Below are 16,504 nucleotides of genomic sequence, written 5' to 3' on the forward strand. Positions count from 1 at the left end.
AAAAAAAAAAAAAAAAAAAAAAAAAAAAAGAGGTGAGCCTGACAAACCATATCCCCACGTTGGGCTCTGCAATTGCGTTTCTTTGTACGTTTGGCCAAAGAACCCGTCCCTGGCAAGTTTAGAAGCTTTGGAAGGCTTTACAGGTTTAACCTTCAGTCGTCGAGTAGCTCAGAATCAGCCCGAGGTTCACTCCACTGCCCTGGGCGGCCACACGTGTGGCACTCTCTTCTTCCAGATACTTGTGCCCCTAAAGCCATCCATCTGCCATCAGCCCTCACTGGTCAAACCTGGACCGGCTCCCACAACGCCCCCTCAGCCTGTCCTGTGGGCACTTGTTGGGAGGACCAGCCTCTGTCCACTGTCCTGTGTGTCGTGTGTGTGGACCAGCCTCTGTCCACTGTGCTGTGTTTCCTGTGTGTGGACCAGCCTCTGTCCACTGTGCTGTGTTTCCTGTGTGTGGACCAGCCTCTGTCCGCTGTCCTGTGTGTCCTGTGTGTGGACCAGCCTGTCCGCTGTCCTGTGTATCCTGTGTGTGGACCAGCCTTTGTCCATTGTCCTGGCTGTCCTGTGTGTGGGCCAGCCTCTGTCCACTGTGCTGTGTATCCTGTGTGTGGACCAGCCTCTGTCCACTGTGCTGTGTTTCCTGTGTGTGGACCAGCCTCTGTCCACTGTGCTGTGTGTCCTGTGTGTGGACCAGCCTCTGTCCACTGTGCTGTGTGTCCTGTGTGTGGACCAGCCTCTGTCCACTGTCCTGTGTGTCCTGTGTGTGGACCAGCCTGTCCGCTGTCCTGACTCTCCTGTGTGCAGCGCCTCGTTTCTCTGGCCACCCTGGGTGTCTCCGGTGTGCGATCCACTCCTGCTCTCTCGGCCCTCCTGGCAAGCCAAGGTCCATCCGCCCCTGCTGCACAGCTTGTCCACATTGTGTGCTGGGTCTGAATTTTCTCCACTGGTTTTCTTTTTTTCTTTTCTTGTCTTTTTTTTTTTTTTTTTTGAGACAGAGTCTTGCGCTGTCACAAGCTGGAGTGTAGTGACATGATCTCCGCTCACTCCATCTTCCACCTCCTGGGTTCAAGCAGTTCTCCTGCCTCAACCTCCTGAGTAGCTGGGATTACAGGTGCCCGCCACCTGTGCCTGGCTGATTTTTGTATTTTTAGTGGAGACAGGGTTTCACTATCTTGGCCAGGATGGTGTCCGTCTCTTGACCTCGTGATCCGCCTACCTCAGCCTCCCAAAGTGCTGGGATTATAGGTGTGAGCCAGCACACCCGGCCTGGTTTTTTTTATGTTAGTTTTGTCTCTTCCAATGAAATTATTAGTACTTTGAGGTAGATTATAAAATAATAATATTTCCAGGCATAAAAGGGACAGTGGGCTGTTGACAGAAGTAGCCGCCCACCAGGACCTGGATGCAGAAGTCACAGGCTTTATGTGTCCAGCCTTAGTGCTGTGAGCCACTGTTGAGATTGGAGGGTAAATTAAGATCTAATTTGTCATAATTGTAACAGGAAATCTTAACTCTCTCCCCTTAAATTATAAATAGTCAACAAAAATCAAGATAAAGATTTCAAAGAGGTTTGATTTTCAGTATGCAAATTTGTGTGTAACTCTGTAAAGGACAAGGAGAGTGCTCACCTCCTCTCCAGGCACGGATCTCTGTGTGCTGGGCACGTAGGAAATGCCAGCAGAACCCAGAGAGCGGAACGGCAGCCTCGGCACTGCGTGGAGGGCAGGGTGGCGCGGGTGCCGGCCGCAGCACTGTTCACAGGGCTTTCTGCTTTGTGTCGCTCTAATTCATGTGGAACTGTTGTGGATCTAGGAGCTTCTACCTGGCCCTCTACAAGCAGATGAGCTTCCTGGAGAAGCGAGGCTGCCCACGCACGGCACTGGAGTACTGCAAGCTCATCTTGAGGTGAGTGGCTGCTCCACCACGCTGGCCTGTGCTCCCCGCCTTGGCTGCAGGCCTATTCCCTGCCTGATGGTGGCTCGTTCTCCTTCGCTCTGCTCCCTGCCCTGCCTCCGGCCCACTCCCAGCCTGACGGTGCCCCTTTCTCCTTTGTTCTGCTCTCTGCTCTGCCTCCGGCCCACTCCCGGCCTGATGGCACCCCGTTCTCCTTCTCTGTGCTCCCTGTGCTGCCTCTGGAAGTCTCGAGCCGGATGAGGACCCCCTCTGCATGCTGCTGCTCATCGACCACCTGGCCTTGCGGGCCCGGAACTACGAGTACCTGATCCGCCTCTTCCAGGAGTGGGAGGTAGGTGGGAGCCTGGTGGGTCCCTGGGGGGACAGACATCTGCTTCTCCTTCTGTTTTCCTGGTTTGGTGTCTGTGTGCTCGAGGGATGGTTTGGGGATGAAATGATAATTGTTCGAGAATAGAACCACATCCTCCTGCCTTTTTTGTCTCCCTCGAGCCTCTGCTGAGCGGAATCTGGTTTTCCTAGGGACGTTACAGCAGCCTTATGTCAGATCCCCAAATGTGTGTACACCTGCGTGCCAGGATTGTGGCGATAGTAATGAGAAAGTGGCAGCACCTGAGCTCCTCGTGGGCGGGACAGGAAGACGCAGCCGAGAGGCAGAGGGAGGGCTGCCCCAGCACACCGTGTCCCGGGGTGACTGCACAGCAAGAGAGGCCCGAACTCTGCCCCCAGTAACAGACACATGTTGGAGTGATAATTTAGTTGTGCTGGGTTAGGTATAATGTATTTAAGTTAATTTCACCTGTTTTCTCTTTAATGCAGCTCCTAGAAAATTTAAACTGACTCCTGGGCTCCCATTATGTTCCTCTGGGTGCCACTTACCTGGAAGGACACATGAGACTTTGTCATGCTGCCCTCCAGCAGGGCCCAGGGCTGGGGAGCAGGTGATGACAGCCCTTGACCTTCTCTTTTTCTGTGTTGAATTTTTTTGTCATGCTGACCTCCAGCAGGGCCCAGGGCTGGGGAGCAGGCAGTGGCAGCTGTTACCTTCTCTGCTTCTGTGTTGAATTTTTTTGTCATGCTGACCTCCAGCAGGGCCCAGGACTGGGGAGCAGGTGATGACAGCTCTTGACCTTCTCCTTTTCTGTGTTGAATTTTTTCGTAGCACATGGTCGTGCCTAATGAAAGTGGGTAAATTGCTTTGAATTGTTTAGCATTTGGCATAATCTGCCAGGAAATCTCACCTCCTGGAATGTGGTTTATAGAAATCCCTGGATCTCACAGAAATGTAGGTGCAGGGAAACCTCAGGGAATCCCCCAAAATGGGGCCACAGGAGAATGTGGATGATGGTGTTTAAGGTCAAAAACAGTCTGTGATCCCGTTCTGATCGTGTCTGAGGTCTGTGGCGTCTGCTGAGGAAGGCAGAAGTCCTCGCACGGTGGTAGAGTGTGCTCGTCTTTGCTGTTCGTGCTTTGTACATTTTCCACATTGAGAGCACTGACTGCTCAGCTTCAAAGAGGAGCCCCTGTGGCAGGTGGGGCCTCCCTCCCTGTGGCCCCCTCACTCACTTTCACTCCTCAGGCCCTCCGTGTCTTCTCTCTTCTGCGTGTGGAAATTCCCCCAGGTGGGTGTGTAAGTTATCTTTATGCCAAGTTGAGAAGGGGCCCTCACATTGCCGGCAGAATCTCCCTACTCCTGGCAGGGCTCATGTTGGCATCAGAGCATCTGCCAACTCATATACTTTGTCTTTTTGACTTGAGGCTCCACTCTGTTTCTGTGTCTCTTGTAGGCTCATCGGAACCTGTCGCAGCTCCCAAATTTTGCCTTCTCTGTTCCACTGGCGTATTTCCTGCTGAGCCAGCAGACAGACCTCCCTGAGCATGAGCAGAGCTCTGCCAGGGAGAAGGCCTCGCTCCTGATACAGCAGGCGCTCACCATGTTCCCTGGAGGTGGGTGCCCCATCTTGCTGGGGTGGGGTGTGTACTGTCAGCCATGGTGTGGGAGCTGGTGTTCCTGGTGGTGGAGGCCAGGTCCCTGACCTCCCCTACACCTTCAGACACGTACATTCTTTGGTAGGGCCTGCAAACCTGCCCTAGCAAACTCGAAAGATGATCGATCCATCTGGGAACCTGCTGTGTGCCATGCCAGGCACGAGGAGGTGGCAGCCATCCTACCCTGTGGGGCTGTGTTGTAGGGTGCAGAGACGGGACTGGCTGGGAGGTGCTGGGCACGGATTGTGTCAGTGCTGGGGAGGAGAAGAAGCAGAGGAAGGTGTTGGAGGTGCCGAGGCACGGCGGAGAGGGTTGTGCTGAGCACTGTGCTGGGAAGCCTGTCCTGCTCAGACAGACCCAGCCTGCACAGCCCCTGAGCCCCGACTGCATCTGCGCGTTCTCCGTCCACACACATGGGGTGGGCACAGTGGGGCTGACCCCTGCCAGACAGCATGTGTGACGTCTGTCTTTAAGACGGGGCTCCTCTGAGGGGCTGTGGGGGCTGAGGGTTGTTTGCGTGCAGCTGATGTGACTCGTAGCATGACCACTCACCTTCTGTTAGCACGTCCTGGAAGCAGCAGTACTTCACTGGTTCTGTGGTTTTCTAGGGCTTTGTCTGGGCCCCAGGGAAGCCCACGGCGTGGGTTTGGGCAGCTTCCAGCACAGGCAGAGAAATGTGCCAACCAGAGGGGCCTGGCAAGCCCTCGGTCTGCTCGCTGACCCCAAAAGCTTCATCTCCTGTGCCTAAGAAGCACCTCTGTCCTCCTCTGCAGCCCTGTGCTGTGTTCACCAGTGCAGCAGTGTCTGGGAACGTGGTGGAGGCCTCGTGCCGTGCTCCACCAGTGCAGCCGTCTCCGGGAACAGGGCTGGGAGGCTGTGTGTTGTGTGGCAGAGCTGTGCTGCTGTCTTACAAGCTGTAGTGTCAGCACCTGCTTCGAAGGCAGGCAGGCTCCCAAGAAGCCACCGCCCCTTATTCCAGAGCACTGGAGATCGCTGCAGGTGTGGGTGGGACAGGCTCTGCCCTGGGGGCCCATGCCCCTATGTGGCGGCCTAGACCTCAGCCCAGCCCTGCGCTGCTAGCCCTTCTACTGGGCACAGATGGCGTCTGCCCCCGCCAGCCTGCCATGGGGTCTGGACTTTGTGATTAGAACATCCAGCCCTACGTGTGTGGAGGGTGGTGGGTGAGTCTTCCTCAGATGCAGATGGGGGTGCTGGGAGGCTCCTGGGGGCTGGCGTGAGGAGACTCCCGCCTCAGACCCTGGGCATCCCAGCAGCAGCAGCTCAGGGTGCCAGCCGGAAGCAAGCCACTGGCCCTGCACGCTCCTCCATCTGAAAGCACTCAGCTGTGTCTGTGACAAAGACCTTACCGTGTCCCTTACCACTGTGGGGGCTGGGAGTGGCTCGCTGTGGGCCGAGGGGTCCCACAGAGCCTCTGCTTCTCCCGCAGTCCTCCTTCCCCTGCTCGAGTACTGCAGCATGCGGCCCGATGCCACCGTGTCCACTCATCGCTTCTTTGGACCCAATGCAGAGATAAGGTAGAGAGTGGTGGTGCCCGTCTGTGGGGTGCCAGTCTGTGGGGTATATGTCTGTGGCGTATATGTCTGTGGGGTGCCAGTCTGTGCGGTATATGTCTGTGGGGTATATGTCTGTGGGGTGATTGTCTGTGGGGTGATTGTCTGTGGGGTATATGTCTGTGGGGTATATGTCTGTGGGGTGATTGTCTGTGGGGTATATGTCTGTGGGGTGATTGTCTGTGGGGTGCCCGTCTGTGGGGTGCCAGTCTGTGCGGTATATGTCTGTGGGGTGATTGTCTGTGGGGTGATTGTCTGTGGGGTATATGTCTGTGGGGTGCCGGTCTGTGGGGTGCCCGCCTGTGGGGTATATGTCTGTGGGGTGCCGGTCTGTGGGGTGCCCGTCTGTGGGGTATATGTCTGTGGGGTGCCGGTCTGTGGGGTGCCCGTCTGTGGGGTGCCCGTCTGTGGGGTATATGTCTGTGGGGTGCCCGTCTGTGGGGTATCCGTCAGTGGGGTGTCTGTCTCTGTGGGGTGTCTGGAGTGTCCGTCTGTGGGATGACTGTGGGGCGTATGTTTGTGGGGTGCCCATCTGTAGGGTGCCCGTCTCTGGGGTGATTGTCTATGGGGTGCCCGTCTGTGGTTATCTGTGGGGTATCTGTCTGTGGGGTGCCTGTCTGTGGGGTGATCATCTGTGGGATGTCTGTGTGGTGTCCATCTGTCTGAGGGGTGCCCATCTGTGGGGTGTCTGTGGGTTCGGAGCCTAGGAGCCATTTTCAGTCATCCTGAGAGGCCTTGAGGGACCTGCTCCCAGCAGCAGGAGGGGCTGTGATAGGGACCTCAGGGACTTTCATCCGACCTGGGGGGGGCTCTGGAGCCCTCATTGATGGGTGGAAAATCCCAGGTGAGCAGCCTCCAGCTTAAAACCCAGGCTCATAAAGAGGGTACTGGGCGCAGTGGGGCACACCTCTAATCCCAGCATTTTGGGAGGCTGAGGTGGAAGGTTGGCTTGTGCCTAGGAGGTTGAAGCTGCAATAAGCTGTGCTCCTGCACTCCAGCCTGGGTGACAGAGCGAGACATGGCCTCAAAAAAATAATGGAGAGAGAGCAAGCACAGGAGAAAGTGCATGCCACAGAGTCCTCCCCCGGGAGCCAGTGTCACCTCCAGGTCCTCCCCCAGCCCTCAGGAGCCAGTGTCACCTCCAGGTCCGCCCCCAGCCCTCGGGGGCCAATGTGGCGTCCAGGGCTCGCCCTGTGTGCTCACAGATGGACTTGCCCTGGTTATATTTTCACATTTCTGTGGAGTCAGTTGTGCTTCCTAAAGAACACAGACAGTGTGTAAGAGGCCATGGCACATACCTGTGTGCCCCAGCCCCACACTCTCGGGTCCAGCAGCCCTCAGGGCCCTCCCTGCACCTCCCGTCTGCCCATCCCTGGGGCTCTGCTGGCCTGAAGAGTGTTCTGCTCACAGACCTTGCTCTCCTCCAGCCAGCCCCCTGCCCTGAGCCAGCTGGTGAGCCTCTATCTCGGGAGGTCACACTTTCTCTGGAAAGAGCCCGCCACCATGAGCTGGCTGGAGGAGAACGTCCACAGGGTGCTGCAGGCAGTGGATGCCGGAGACCCTGCGGTGGAAGCCTGTGAGCACAGGTGAGCTCCAGGGGCTTGCGTGGGGCAGCAGCCCTGCCACACCCCCTCCTCAGGGGTCCTCGTCCCAGACACAGGGACCTCAGATTCTGGAGGCGAGGAGGGCTGTGAGCAGCTTGCCCTCCCCTGCAGTGTGGCCAGCCATGGGGCCGGTGTGGAGCCTAACAGGGAGCACAGCCCTGTCCTGTCCCAGAGGCTTCCTGGGAGGCAGCTGTGGTCATCAGCACAGGTCACGAGCTGGCGTTCCCGGGTGCTTAGGACTGGATTGGTAGCTTCTGGTTGTGTGATGTTTCCACATCAGCTGGGGTGCTGATGAGTCTCTCACACCAGCATCTTGGGGGTAAATAAATCTGGCAGAGCTGAGAGCAAGTCTTCTGTCCTGCATGTGAGCATGTCAGAGGCTTGGACCCTGGTGCTCTGCATTTGGCAGGCAGCCCCTTGCCTGTTCTTGTCTGGTGTGCCTGTGCCCTTGGCCCTGTGCTAATTCTGTGTGTGTCAGCACCGTGGTTCTGCCCACCAGTGTGGCCAGGCTCAGCGTGGACCACGTGGGAGTGGCGGCCATTTGCACCTCCACGGTCAAGTCTGTCTGCCTCGGATGTGAGGCCGTGCTGGGGGTGCCTAAGAGGTACCGGTGCCCCAGCCGTTGGGAGTCGTGGGCCCCATCCATGTGTTTGTGTTCCCCACTGCACCAGACATCTTTCTTGCTTTGTTTTTTGAGACGGAGTCTCAGTCTGTTGCCAGGCTGGAGTGCGGTGGTGCGTTCTCGGCTCACCGCAACCTCCGCCTCCTGGGTTCAAGTGATTCTCCTGCCTCAGCCTCCTGAGTAGCTGGGACTACAGGCGCATTTCACCACGACTGGCTACTTTTTGTATTTTTAGTAGAGACGAGGTGTCACCATGTTGGCCAAGATGGTCTCGCTCTCTTGACCTCAGGTGATCCGCTTGCCTCGGCCTCCCAAAGTGCTGGGATTGCAGGTGTGAGCCACTGCGCCCAGGCTGGACCAGACATTTCTCATGGACAAGAAAGCATTTTGTTCCCTGTGCTGCCTTCCCAGAGTGACTTCAAGCAGGGACCAGTGCCTCTGCCTGTAGCAGTGACAGTGGGGACATGCCCAGGTGTCACTTCATGTAGACAAACTCATTGAATTCCCACAAGAAGCCGCTGGCCATGGCTCCAATCAATCTTGTTTTTTGATTAGAGGGCCTGAGTCAGGCCGTGCAGCTGGGACTGGCCCCTAAGAGCCTCCCTCACTGCAGGCCAGGGACCAGCTGTGCTGCCTCTGCCTGGGAAGTGAAATGTGCTGTTCTTGGTGCCACTAGAAATGCAGCGAGGTGGCGAGTGCTGGGCGGGGCGGGGCGGGGCCCAGCGCGGTGGCTGTTACCGTTTCATCTGCTGTGCCTTTCTTCTCCTCGGCCTCAGGCGGAAGGTGCTCTACCAGCGCGCACCCAGGAATATCCACCGCCATGTGATCCTCTCTGAGATCAAGGAAGCCGTTGCTGCCCTGCCCCCGGTAAGGAGAGGGGCTGAAATGGGAGCTTTGTGTAAGCCAGTCACATGTACTGCCTGTGTCTCCTGGCAGTCCACATGCAGGCATGCGCAATATGAGCACCCTCACGGCCCAGCTCTGCCACGGCAAGGGCTCCTCCTTTCCTGGCAGCCAGGGTTCAGATGCTTGGTTTTGAGAGAGAAATCCTTTGGGGCTGAGCATGAGCTGAGTAGTCACCTTGGTGAGCTGTTCCTTCCGTGGTTGACACTGCGAGTGCAGCTGTGGGGGCTTCTCTGTAGTCATGAGGTACAGTCCTGCTCTGACCTCCTGTGCTGGAGGTTCTGTTTCTGACTCCAAACCTAAAGACTTTATACTGTTGTTACGGGATAAGACAGAATGACTGAGAAACCAGCAAGTCAGAAGGTCGCAGGCCCAGGGGCCGTCACTGAGGACAGCTTAGCACCTCCTGGTTTAATTTTGGCTGCCCTGCAGATCCTGGTGACTGGCATGGCTGGCCTTGTCTGGGGCTGTGAGCTGCTGTCATCTCTAGAGGGGCTGAGGGGCGGGGCAGGGAGTACACCAGGAGCTGTGTGACCCTCGGGCAGCCCAGGGTCCCCGTAGCCTGCAGTTGCTGAAGTGAGAGCTTCTGACCCGTGGTGAAGATCTTGGCAGGTGTGAGCAGCACGTGACCCCCTTCCTTTCCCACCACATACCCCCGTGAGAAGGGCAGACGCTGTGCCGGTGTACCTCCACTCCCGTGAGTGTCCTGGTGGCAGAAGGGCAGTCCCACCCTCACCCAAAGTTTGTTTGGTACAAAAAGCACAGCCGTTTCTGTCAGACTCTGTGGCTATCTCTCAGCAGATGCGTCCAGTCCTTGCTGGAGCCGACTGAAGGACTCTGCTGGGAGAGGCAGAGGCCCCCTGTCAGCATCCGTAGCATCTTCGTTTTGTGTCCCTTTCTGAAGGACGTGACCACGCAGTCTGTGATGGGGTTTGACCCTCTGCCTCCTGCGGACACCATCTACTCCTACGTCAGGCCCGAGAGGTACCTCCCACCTCCCCATTCACTCCTTGGCTTGTGCAGCTAAGGTCAGTGCTTCAGGGCTCACAGGGACGGGCTGCCAGCTTGGGATAGGTACTAAGAGTTGGGGCACATGGTCAGGAAAGGAGGGGAGAGGGACAGTGTAATCTGGGGGTCACAGCTGTGCCTGTGGGAATGCTCTGTAGCAGCTGGGAGTAACAGCGGAAGCAGGTGTGCAGTGATGTGGGGAAAACATGAATTTTAGCATCTAGAAATAAATGTAAAATCCAAACTGCACCATCCTGGCCAACATGGCGAAACCCTGTCTCTATTAAAAATACAAAACTTAGCCAGGCATAGTGGCATGCATCTGTAGTCCCAGCTACTCGGGAGGCTGAGGCAGGAGAATCACTTGAAACCAGGGAGGCAGAGGTTGCAGTGAGCCGAGACCACACCACTGCACTTCAGCCTGGGTGACAGCATGACTGCATCTAAAAAAAAAAAAACAACAAAAACTGGAGTAAGGAAGGAGGGGTTGGTGTGCTGAGACACAGAAGAATGTGGCTTCCCCAGGCTCAGCGGGGAGAGGGGTATTCATGTTCCACAGCAGAGTTGCCATGTGCCAAGGCCCAGGAGCAGAGCTTACAGCCACGTAGCTGGGCCAGGAGAGCAGGGCTGCCAAGGGCTGCCAGGAGCAGAGCACACAGCCCTGTGGCCAGGCTGGGAGAGCAGAGCTGCAGGGTGAAAGGGCTGGGGAGCAGGTCCAAGCCGACTCCCAGGCTGCTGGTGTGTCTCTGGGGTGGCTTTCAGCCTCTGGGTCATTGAGGGGCTTTCTCCCTTTCCTCTGGCCTTGAGAGCACTTGCCTTACCGAGGGCCTGTCACCCACGCAGTCGTTGTGATGGATGATTCCTGCAGTGGTAGGTGGTAGCGCTGAGGAATTGCAGTGCGTGGCTGCCTCACAGGTTCCCCCTCATGGACCACAGTCTCTCGCCCTCCCAGAGCTGCTTAGGCCTGGGCTGCTCAGCATCCTGTGGAGTCCATCACCCCTGGAGCGTGTCCACTTAACACAGGATCTGCAAGCTTCCGCCTTCCTTTAAGGAGTCTGTGCTCTCAAATCCTCACTGCTGAAGGAGGCATTGAAACTATAACTTTTCAAAGCAAGGCACCTGTGCGGTGGCAGATAGTGGCCATGAGATCCTTGCTGTGGACCCCGTGTCTGCCTCGGCAGAGCTGGTCTCCCTCATCCTGTTCCTGCTGTCTGCAGGCTTACCCCAAGCTGATGAGGAAGCCTCACTGCCCACCCAGGGCCCTGATCTCTGCTTTGTGGGAATCACAGGCCTGTCCTCAGCTGTGTTGCTCTGCACCTGGGTGGGGCCCCTCCATGTCCCTGCAGGGAGGCAGCTGGCAGGCAGCCCTAGGAGTTGGATTAGGTCCCACAAGTATCGGTTCCGTTTCATTCCTGACTTTTCTTTACTTTGTCTTTCAGATTAAGTCCCATCAGCCATGGAAACACGATCGCGCTCTTCTTTCGGTCACTGTTGCCAAATTATACCATGGAGGTAGGTTGAGTTGGTCCCAGACACTGCCTGCCCGGTGGGTGCGGGCACATTGGTTCCAGTGCAGATATCTGGAGCCGTCTTGAGCCAGGCCTGTGCAGGCCGGCGCAGGGGCAGGGAAGGGCCAAGGCTGCGTTGCGCCAGCGGATGCTCGTTCTGCTGGGGAAGCTGGGGCCTGCTCAGGTGGGAGCAGCCAGGCCTTACGTAGGGCCCGGGAGCCGGTCCAGCTTGATCTTGACCCCACTCTCTGGGCCTGGCTTGGCCTAGACGCTACTTTTGGTTTTGAGAGCTTCCTGTCCTCACAGGGACCTGATGAGGCTTCAGGGTCTGACACTGGGGCAAGGGCCACCTGGGGCTCCACGGTGCCTTCCTGCCGGGGCCCTGGGCTCCGAGTCCCAGCATGGACGCCCCCTGCTTAGACGTGTCCCGTTGCTGCAGGGGGAGAGACCCGAGGAAGGAGTGGCTGGGGGTCTGAACCGCAACCAGGGCCTCAACAGGCTGATGCTGGCTGTGCGCGACATGATGGCCAACTTCCACCTCAACGACGTAGAGGCGCCCCACGAGGACGACGCGGAGGGGGAGGGGGAGTGGGACTGAGCATCCGCAGAGTGCCTGGAAGCTGTACACTTATGTTCCTGATTTCTGTGCTGGTTGGAATTGGCCAGCTCCCTGAAGTAGAGATGCTGACTGTACTGCCGGCCTGGTCCGCTGTGTCTCCTATAAACGTAAATGGGTCATGCTCTGCTGTCCACACGCTCTTCTTTCCCAGGTGCTGAGTGTGTCCAGTGCCCTCAGATTCCAATCACTCAGTCCAGTCTCTTCCCAGTGGCCTGCGGGTGAGGCGGGGCCCAGGCCACGTGCTTCCTGTGCTCCCAGAATCTGGGACACGGTGAAGAAGGGGGCCTGCAGGGTGTTCAGGACAAGTCCCTGCTGAACGCCAGGGCCCTGGGGCCGGTCCTCCATCAGCCTGCTCTGGGGTTCATGGACAGAGCTGCATTCCTTGTTGGTAGAAGGTTTCAGGGTGGGGCTGGAGCAGGGAGTCCCCTACGCTGCGGCCCGCTTTCAGTCTTGTTCCTCCAAGCCGGTGGGAGCTGATGTGCTGCGGTCCTCTGGCCGGATGCCACCATCTGTTGAGTCAGACACGTCTTTTTTTTTTTTTTTTTTTTTTTTTTTTGACACGGAGTCTTGCTCTGTCACTGGGCTGGAGTGCAGTAGCGTGATCTCGGCTCACTGCACCCTCCAGCTCCCGGGTTCAAGCAATTCTGCCTCCTGAGTAGCTGGGACTACAGGCGCATGCCACAACACTCACCATGCCCAGCTAATTTTTTTTTTTTGAGACAGCGTCTCACTCTGTCACCCAGGCTAGAGTGCAGTGGCGTGATCTCAGCTCACTGCAAACTCCATCTCCTGGGTTCAAGTGATTCTTGTGCCTCAGCCTCCCGAGTAGCTGGGACTGCAGGTGTCTGCCTCCAGACCTGGCTAATTTTTTTTTTTTTTTTTTCGAGGCGGAGTTTCGCTCTTGTTACCCAGGCTAGAGTGCCATGGCGCGATCTCAGCTCACCGCAACCTCCGCCTCCTGGGTTCAGGCAATTCTCCTGCCTCAGCCTCCTGAGTAGCTGGGATTACAGGCACGCGCCACCATGCCCAGCTGATTTTTTGTATTTTTAGTAGAGACGGGGTTTCACCATGTTGACCAGGATGGTCTCAATCTCTTGCCTTCGTGATCCACCTGCCTCGGCCTCCCAAAGTGCTGGGATTACAGGCTTGAGCCACCGCGCCCGGCCTAATTTTTGTATTTTTATTAGAGATAGGGTTTCACCATGTTGGCCAGGCTAATCTTGAGCTCCTTAACTCAGGTGATCCACCCACCTCAGCCTCCCAAAATGTTGGGATTACATATGTGAGCCACCGTGCCCAGGTTTTATATTTAGTAGAGATGGCGTTTCACCTTGTTGGTCAGGATGGTCTCTATCTCTTGACCTGGTGATCCATCCACCTCGGCCTCCCAAAGTGCTGGGATTACACGTGTGAGCAACCACGCACGGCCAAAATAATTTTATTAGAAAACTTCAGGGCAGTGCCTGGAATTGAAGGAGAAGCCCCAGGAGCATATTTTGGAAAGAGAAGTCCATGGGCAGCTCTGAAGGGTAGTGTGGCAAAGATCAGGAGACATTTGGTCTGGGGGTGAATGGGCCACTCTGATCGGGACCCCAGCCTGGGGAGGGGGTGTAGCCGGAGCAGGTCTGGGCACGCTTGAGCAGTGCTGTCCGGAACCTGTGCATCCCACAGCGCTGCAGCTACAGGACAGAGGCTGCAGCCAGACGGCATCAGAAGCCGGCATGGTTCTGGAAGGATCGAGAACGTTAAGTTGTGGCTGCACCAGGGTTTCTGTCCCCTGCACCCCACAGCACCCTGATCTTTCACCCTCAGGAGGCAGCAAGCACAAGGGGCTGGGAGGAGGGGCTGCTCAAGGCTCTAGGGCGGCCAGTGAGGCAGGAGACATGTTCTAGCCCCAGCTGGGTCCTGGTCCATGGACCTGCCTCCCAGAAAGCCCCATCACTGTGTCATCGCCTATCAAGGGCCCACTGAGGCCTGTGAGCACATGTTATTCCTGGTGTCGCCTGACTGCTCAGCATTTCCCAGGTGGGAGCCTAGGGTGCAGGACCCTCCCCAGGACGGTGAGGGCCCCCTGTCTGTGATAAGAGGCGGCCTGAGGGTGCAGCCCTCGCACTGGGCTGGCCGTTTGGAGGGGTGCACTGGGGTCCCAGCTGTGACATCCTGAACCTGCTGCGTTCCCCTCCCCAGATGCTGCAGCAGGAGATGGTGCTGCAGCCTCCTTCTGCTCTGCAGCAAGGGAATGATGTCTGTGGTCAGCAGGAAGCTCTGGGGAGCACAGGCTGGTGCAGAGCGGGGCCCTCCCGGTGTCTCACCCACCCTTTTTTCCATGCCAGCATAACTGGCTTTGCTGGGAATCTGCACTTAGTTCCAGGGAAGGTGGCGGGGATCATCCCAGTCTACCTTGGTTCCCCACCCTCCACAGCCAGGTGCCTGTGATGAGCTTCAGCCATTGAGATGGGGGGACCACTAGAGTCTTCAGGGGCTTGTTCTCTGAAAATGACAGGCAAGCAAGGAGAGCTGGGTTCCTGCCTCTTCCGTTCCAGATGCCTTGAGTCCACCCACACGGGGATGTGGTGTTTGGAGCTCCAGCAGCCGTCCTGTGCTTGGGAGTCAAAGAAGAGCCGGTGTTCCAGGGACAGTGAGTGCAGCAGAGGTTGAGCCCAGGCCTGCTGTCCTGAGAGGTGGCTGGGTCACTGATGCCTTGGCACTGCTGCTGGGGTTATGTCGTGAGCTGCTGCTGAGCCTGTTTCTAATGACCGTGAGATCTGAAGACTACTCTCAAGGCTTGGCCTCTTCCATGCTTGTGGGGGATGGTGGATCCTGCTTCCTCCCCGGCCCTGCAGAGCCCAGCGAGAGCCTGAGGCACATGTGGCCTCCCCGGTGCCCATCGCAGCATTGGTTTCCAGCTGGGCCCTTTTCCACTGAGCCAGATCTCCCCCAGAGTCTTCAACGCAGGCACCTCCCACACCCCATCCCTGGGTTCAAAGGAAACTGGCGGCCCCTGAGCCAAGGGCTGAGGTGGGCTGTGGGCCCGGCTGTCCTTGGGAGCTGTACTGGAGCCCACCACGTTGGGACCCAGAGGCAGACTCACGGTGGCCCAAGAGCTCGGGACTGTTGGTCTGGCGGTGACCCCCACCTCCCTGTGCATGGCTGCAGCTGGACAGACCACCCTGGGCTACAGAGCTGGTTTCCCTGCAGCCCTTGGGTGCACACTGAGGGCATGCATGCATATGTGTGTACATATTCGTGTGTGTGCACGCGTATGTGTGTGGGTGCAGGTGTGTGTGTGCGTATGTGTGTGGGTGTTGCAGACCTTGGGTGCCAGACATGGAACAGACCCAGGAAGGCATCTGTCTTCATTGTCCTCATGGGGCCCTAGTCCAGAAACGTCCTTGTGGAAAGTGCTCCATGGGACCATGCCTCTGCCCATGGGAAGGTGCTGTCCACCGTGACCCTGGTGAGCAGACACGCCGGCCCCACATGTCTTCCTGCTGCGCAACACGGGCACGAGGAGATCCAAACAGATAGGATTAGCTGTAGGATGATCTGATTCCAAAGTGTCTAATCACAGATATTCCTGATGCTAGTTGATCTCCCCCATGACCATAACGAGTCAGAACGTTAATTTTTTCCAGCTCATCTTCCCACAGTGTCCCGACAGGCACATCCAGTGAGAACCACAGTGGGAGTCCTGTGGCAGGGTCACCCACTTCCGATGCCCTCCGGCTGTGTCCTGGCAGGAAGCAGCTGCCCGATTCTCATGCCCTTTGAAGTCCCAGGCTGGGTGGCTGGGGTGGAGGCTGGGGTTAACCACCATCTATCTGAAAGCCCTCATTATGGAGCTGTGAACATGAACATCCCTGAAATGTGAGGATGCAGTGGGCTGGGATAGGGCTGCTCACCAGCTCATGGCCAGCGGGGAGCGGGATTTGGGTCTGTGAGGTGCTGTGGATGTCCAGGGACTCCTGTGCAGCGACATGGCACCTCACACCATGGTGCCATCTGCCTTCCCCAGCCAGGCTCAGCCTCCTCCTCACATCTGGGACCCTTCTCTCCCCTGTGCTCAGCTGGAAGCACAGCATGGGGCGGCAAAGGTCCTGGGAGGCAAAAGGCTGGACTGAGGTGAGGCTGTGGGTGCGGCCAGACCGCAGGTCTGGGAGGTGTGGACAGGCCATGCTCTCCAAATGAGCTGTGTGCTACCAGACAGCGGTCTGCCAGTCTGAAGATGGTTTGACCAAGTCTCCCAAAGCTGAAGCCCCACCCATGCCCCTCCTGCATGCCATCCAGCAGGTGCACGCACCTGTGTCCATCAGGTGGTACAAGAATCTGCCAGCAGCACTGTCATTGATACGGAGTCTGAGGCCACCCCGATGCCATGTGGTGTGTTCACACAATGGACACCACTGTCTGAGGCAGAGGATTGCAGCCACCAGCATGGGCAAATCCAGCTGAGCGCAGAGAGAGAGAGCCGGGTGGGAATGTAGTGTCTGTGTCTGGTGCTGCGTATGTATCTGGTTCGGGTGGGGGACGTCCCTCAGCCTGCATATTTGTCATTGGTGCACTTTTATGTGTGTTGTACTTCAATTAAAACATTTTAGGCCCATTGCAGTGGCTCACGCTTGTAATCCCAGCACTTTGGGAGGCCAAGGCGGGTGGATCAGGAGATCAAGACCATCCTGGCCAACATGGTGAAACCCCGTCTCTACTAAAAAAAAATACAAAAATTAGCTGGGCATGGTGGTGTGCGCCTGTAGTCCCAGCTACTT

The 16,504-nt window shown here is 57.2% G+C and overlaps 1 protein-coding gene across 4 annotated transcripts in view; it reads left to right on the plus strand.

Annotated features, from left to right (window-relative positions):
- The window catches only part of TCF25 (transcription factor 25), a 43,043-nt gene extending 27,584 nt beyond the window's left edge, over positions 1–15,459 (plus strand). For 2 of the 4 annotated variants that reach the window (XM_032284776.1, XM_032284778.1), the window contains exons 10-18: positions 1,816–1,908; positions 2,143–2,248; positions 3,702–3,861; positions 5,351–5,438; positions 6,902–7,060; positions 8,477–8,567; positions 9,508–9,587; positions 11,051–11,123; positions 11,559–11,860. In XM_032284776.1, the coding sequence (XP_032140667.1) occupies positions 1,816–1,908; positions 2,143–2,248; positions 3,702–3,861; positions 5,351–5,438; positions 6,902–7,060; positions 8,477–8,567; positions 9,508–9,587; positions 11,051–11,123; positions 11,559–11,717 (1,009 nt within the window). In that variant the 3' untranslated portion in view covers positions 11,718–11,860. The other 2 variants (XM_032284780.1, XM_032284779.1) reach the window with 2 other exon arrangements.
- Positions 15,460–16,504: the final 1,045 nt, after the last annotated feature.

Source organism: Sapajus apella, unplaced genomic scaffold (genome assembly GCF_009761245.1).
Source record: "Sapajus apella isolate SASKATOON/1434 unplaced genomic scaffold, GSC_monkey_1.0 scaffold15, whole genome shotgun sequence".
Classification (NCBI taxonomy): Eukaryota; Metazoa; Chordata; class Mammalia; order Primates; family Cebidae; genus Sapajus; species Sapajus apella.